Source organism: Chiloscyllium plagiosum, chromosome 12 (genome assembly GCF_004010195.1).
Source record: "Chiloscyllium plagiosum isolate BGI_BamShark_2017 chromosome 12, ASM401019v2, whole genome shotgun sequence".
In the NCBI taxonomy this organism is placed as follows: domain Eukaryota; kingdom Metazoa; phylum Chordata; class Chondrichthyes; order Orectolobiformes; family Hemiscylliidae; genus Chiloscyllium; species Chiloscyllium plagiosum.
Window position 1 is genome coordinate 48,514,906 of NC_057721.1, and position 4,447 is coordinate 48,519,352.

The 4,447-nt window shown below is 39.3% G+C and overlaps 1 protein-coding gene across 3 annotated transcripts in view; it reads right to left on the reverse strand.

Annotated features, from left to right (window-relative positions):
• The window catches only part of polq (polymerase (DNA directed), theta), an 89,034-nt gene that overhangs the window by 40,487 nt on the left and 44,100 nt on the right, over nucleotides 1-4,447 (reverse strand). For all 3 annotated transcript variants that reach the window (XM_043700991.1, XM_043700992.1, XM_043700994.1), the window contains 2 exons: nucleotides 3,713-3,906; nucleotides 180-304 (listed from right to left, as the gene is read on the reverse strand). In XM_043700991.1, the coding sequence (XP_043556926.1) occupies nucleotides 180-304; nucleotides 3,713-3,906 (319 nt within the window). The remainder of the gene's footprint in view (nucleotides 1-179; nucleotides 305-3,712; nucleotides 3,907-4,447) is intronic.

Sequence of the window (4,447 nt, forward strand, 5' to 3'; positions counted from 1 at the left end):
CAGGTGCTGCCAGGTGGGACTAGATTGGGTTGGGATATCTGTTCGGCACTCGGACCGAAGAATCTGTTTTCATGCTGTACATCTCTGACTCTATAAGAGACTTTAGCCAGCTCTAGTTAAAAGCAGTATATACTGGTTTCAATTAGATCTTTTCTTTGTCATTTTTTTATAACTCTTGCCTGCATAAGTTGCTGCAGACTGCTGCAGAGATTGAAGCTGTCCTCGACTGCAATGATATTTCTTTGCAACAACTCCGAGAGGAACTTCATTGATTAAATCGAGTAACACAAGGCTAGTGAAAAATCTGGAGCAATAGGAAAATTAGCAATTAGACATGTGCATTTGTCATAATTCATATTATCATAGCACAAAAACTTTACACCAGAAATCCTACAGAATTCTAGAAATCATTTTGAATGCTTTCACTTCTTCGCTCCCTGCTGTCAAAACCTCAGTTTAAAATCAGACATTCTGAGCAGAATCTGTTTTTCAACTATACATACAGACTAACTTTGGAAACAGGCAAGAATTAACCAACAGCTTCCAATGAAACAAAGTCTTAAAAATAAACACTTATGATGTAACAAGTTGAATTTAAATTAATTATGTATAACTACACTGAAAATGCAGTGATCCTCAAGGCTATCAATAGTTAAGCCATAAGCATATCTAACATTCTATTATATGCATATCAGGTGTAGAAATTTATCTAATTTGCAGCAGCAGTGTAGTTCTGTGCTGGGGGCCTTTAGGTATTCAGATGCCAGGAAAGCTCTCAAGATAATGTCTTGAGAGTAAACAAGCCACAGAACAAAAGTCTGTGGGAAAGGATTTGCAGCATTAAATGGATTCACTGATGCTATTTTATCAACGCCATTAAAGTAAAACAACATTAAGTGAGTCAGCATTAAGCAGGGGTTAGCTGTATTCACTTCAACCATTCCCTATGGTAGCAAGTTCCACATTATCAGCCCTTTGTGTTTATAAAGAAGTTTCTTCTGAAGTCCTCATTGGATTTCTTGGTGACTATTTAATATTAATGAGTCTGGTTTTGATCATCTCCACAAAAAAGAATGATCTACTCTTTCACTCTTAATTTGAAAGACCTCTATTAATGCTTTTTCTTCAGCTTTCTCCTCAGAGATTGGGATATACCCTTTTTATACTTTCGCTGGTGGTCTCTAGGTCCTTTAAACTGCAAAACTAGAAATCTGCAGAGGTGCCTTCTAACCAAGGCTCAATAACAAGTTTAGCACAGCTTCCTTACTTTTCAATTCCATCCCTTTAGAAATTAAGCCTAAACTTTTGAGCCCAGATTTTATAGCGATTACCATATATACTCGAGTAATTTGTCAAATGTTTTGACTACTTTTTAAGGTTAACTTTATGGGAACGACTATTACACGAATACTACTTTTGAGGGTCTGAAATTTGTGCCCATCAAAATTCATACCGTACCATTTGCAGAAGCCTAATTGATCTCTAAACGAATAAAGAAAAACACCATGGTAATTCTCAAAACACGGAGAATAACATGACAGCCAGTGGAATGGAAACTGGGAGCGGAGTGGGCTGGCACACTGATTCATAAACATTGATCTGTTATGTGTGAAGAACTAGGGTCGACTTTTACATGAGATATATGGAAAATTCCAGGTTTGTGATTTCCTATTGCGATGTAAAATAAATTAGTCTTATTGATGCACAGCACAGAGACAGACACCTCGATCCAACTCGTCCATGCCGACCAGATATCCTAACCTAATCTAGTCCCATTTGCCAGCACTTGGCCCATATCCCTCTAAACCTTTCCTATTCATAAACCCATCCAGATGCCTTTTGAATGTTGTAATTGTACCAGCCTCCACCACTTCCTGTGGCAGCTCATTCCATGCATGCACCAGCCTCTGTGTTGCCCCACAGTTGACCCATCTTGTAACCAGAGTGCCTGCTGTCAGTAGTTACAATGGAAAATATAATATGCTGGAGGTGCAATAGCACCAAGGTCTGTAAAAAGTGACAGTATAGTATGACACAGGGCTGAAAATCTGCACTCTGCAATTTGCATTCTGCGCTGCATACAACAGAATGTAACTGACTAAAGCCTATAGTTTCCCCTTCTCTTAGATGAGGAATTCAGAAGAGAGAAAATTTAGAAGATAATTATGCATCTGGACAACATTTACTGCTTTCAAGTATACAAGAAATTGATAGTGACCTAACAGCAGATTTTGCATCTATCTACAGCAGGTTAGGAGAACAAAACAGATAAACGCACAAACATGAATAGGGTTGTAGGAAATGAGGGCAACGGATAAACGATACATATATAAAAACTAAAATTGAATATTAGAATTTAGAGTGCGGCTGATTAGATTAGATTAGGTTACTTACAGTGTGGAAACAGGCCCTTCGGCCCAACAAGTCCACACCGACCCTCCGAAGAGCAACCCACAAAGACCCATTCCCCTACATTTACCCCTTCACCTAACACTACGGGCAATTTAGCATGGCCAATTCACCTAACCTGCACATTTTTGGACTGTGGGAGGAAACCGGAGCACCCAGAGGAAACCCACGCAGACACAGGGAGAATGTGCAAACTCCACACAGACAGTTGCCTGAGGCGGGAATTGAACCGAGGTCTCTGGTGCTGTGAGGCAGCATGTACAGATCACAGCAGTCACATCTCATCTTTCTTAGTACTGAGGCATTTGTGGAAGGTAGCAACAATGACAAATTGCTTCTGAAATACAATGATTTATTGCATAGTCACGTGGGGATCTTGATGTACAGAAAAATATTAGGAGACAAGAATTTTTTTATTGATGATATCCATTGAAGCAACATTAACACTGACATTTTAAATTCAAATTCTGTACTAGCCTTTGTCAATTTGACACATAGAAGTGCAAGAAACATGTTAGGTACAAAGTTATTTTACCCACTTTACCTTTTTAAAAAAATTATTAAGAATAAACTCCACTTGGACACTAGCAAATAATGGAAGGTGTGGTGAACATTGGGGTTAGAGTTGTAGATCACAGAAACAGACACTTCAGTCCAATTCATCCATACTGACTAAGTTTCCCAAATGAAACTAGTCCCATTTATCTGCATCTGGCCCATATGCCTCTAAACCTTTCCTATTCAAGTATCTGTCCAAATGTCTTTTAAATGTTGGAACTGTATCTGCATTTACCACTTCCTCTGGCAGTTCTTTCCACATATGAACCATCCTATGTATGAAAGAGTTACCTCTCTGGTCCCTTTTTCTTCTCTCACAATTCTCCATAATCTTCAAATACTTTTGTTCAGTGATGAGATGACTGGAGAGAGGAACTGCCTCCCCTACTCAACCCATCCAAGGAAATGGAATATTCTGTCAGTGATCTGACAGAGAATAGAGAATATTCACCAAATATGGAAGTTGCTTCTATCTAGTTTCTTATGATTACATAGTGGGCAACATGTGGCAGGGTTGGTGCTGTTGGTGGAGCATGAATATAGAGATTAATTCAAATATAAAGTTGTTATATCAGTAATCATAAATTAAAAGTATAACAGCTTTTCTTATAACTCAGGGACCACAACAGTCTATGGTAGCATTTCCATGTATTCTTATTCTAATCATGAACCGATATTCTATGGAGTAGAAGGAAGAAGCTGTGACAAACACAGAGATAAATAGAAGTCAAGAAATCATCAGTACCTTTTGTGAATAGCCATTTGTCTGCGTTGCTTGTCCGTCTTGGGAATAAGTTTGCCTCGAATTGATCGGGCCAAAAAACCTTCCTCAATTCCAACTAGCTCTGCTACTCTCCTCATTGAGGCTGACAACTTCTCCCACAAGCAGAAAAATTGATACCAGTCAATGGTTATCCATTCTTCATAGAATGGTGTGATCTGAAGTCAATGAAGAAAGAACTAAATGAGCAACCCATCGCAAGAACAGCATGGCATGACAATGATACATTTTGTTGTGGACAGAACAGAGCGCATTGCACATACAGGCATCAGCCCTTCTTATGACACAGTCACTGGCCTAATTCAATTATGCAAACAGATATACCATTACACTACTGAGAGTGCTCCTGAAGCACATTTGTCGTGAACATAGAACATTACAGTGCAGTACAGGCCCTTCGGCCCTCGATGTTGTGCCAACGTCATACCAATCTGAAGCCCATCTAACCTACACTATTCCATGTACGTCCATATGATTGTCCAATGGCGACTTAAATGTACTTAAAGTTGGCAAATCTACTACCATTGCTGGCAAAGCATTCCATACCCTTACTACTCTGAGTAAAGAAACTACCTCTGACATCTGTCCTATATCTATCACCCCTCAATTTAAAGCTATGCCCCCTCGTGCTCACTGTCACCATACTTGGAAAAAGGCTCTCCCTGTCCACCCTATCTAACCCTCTATCTTCTATGTCTC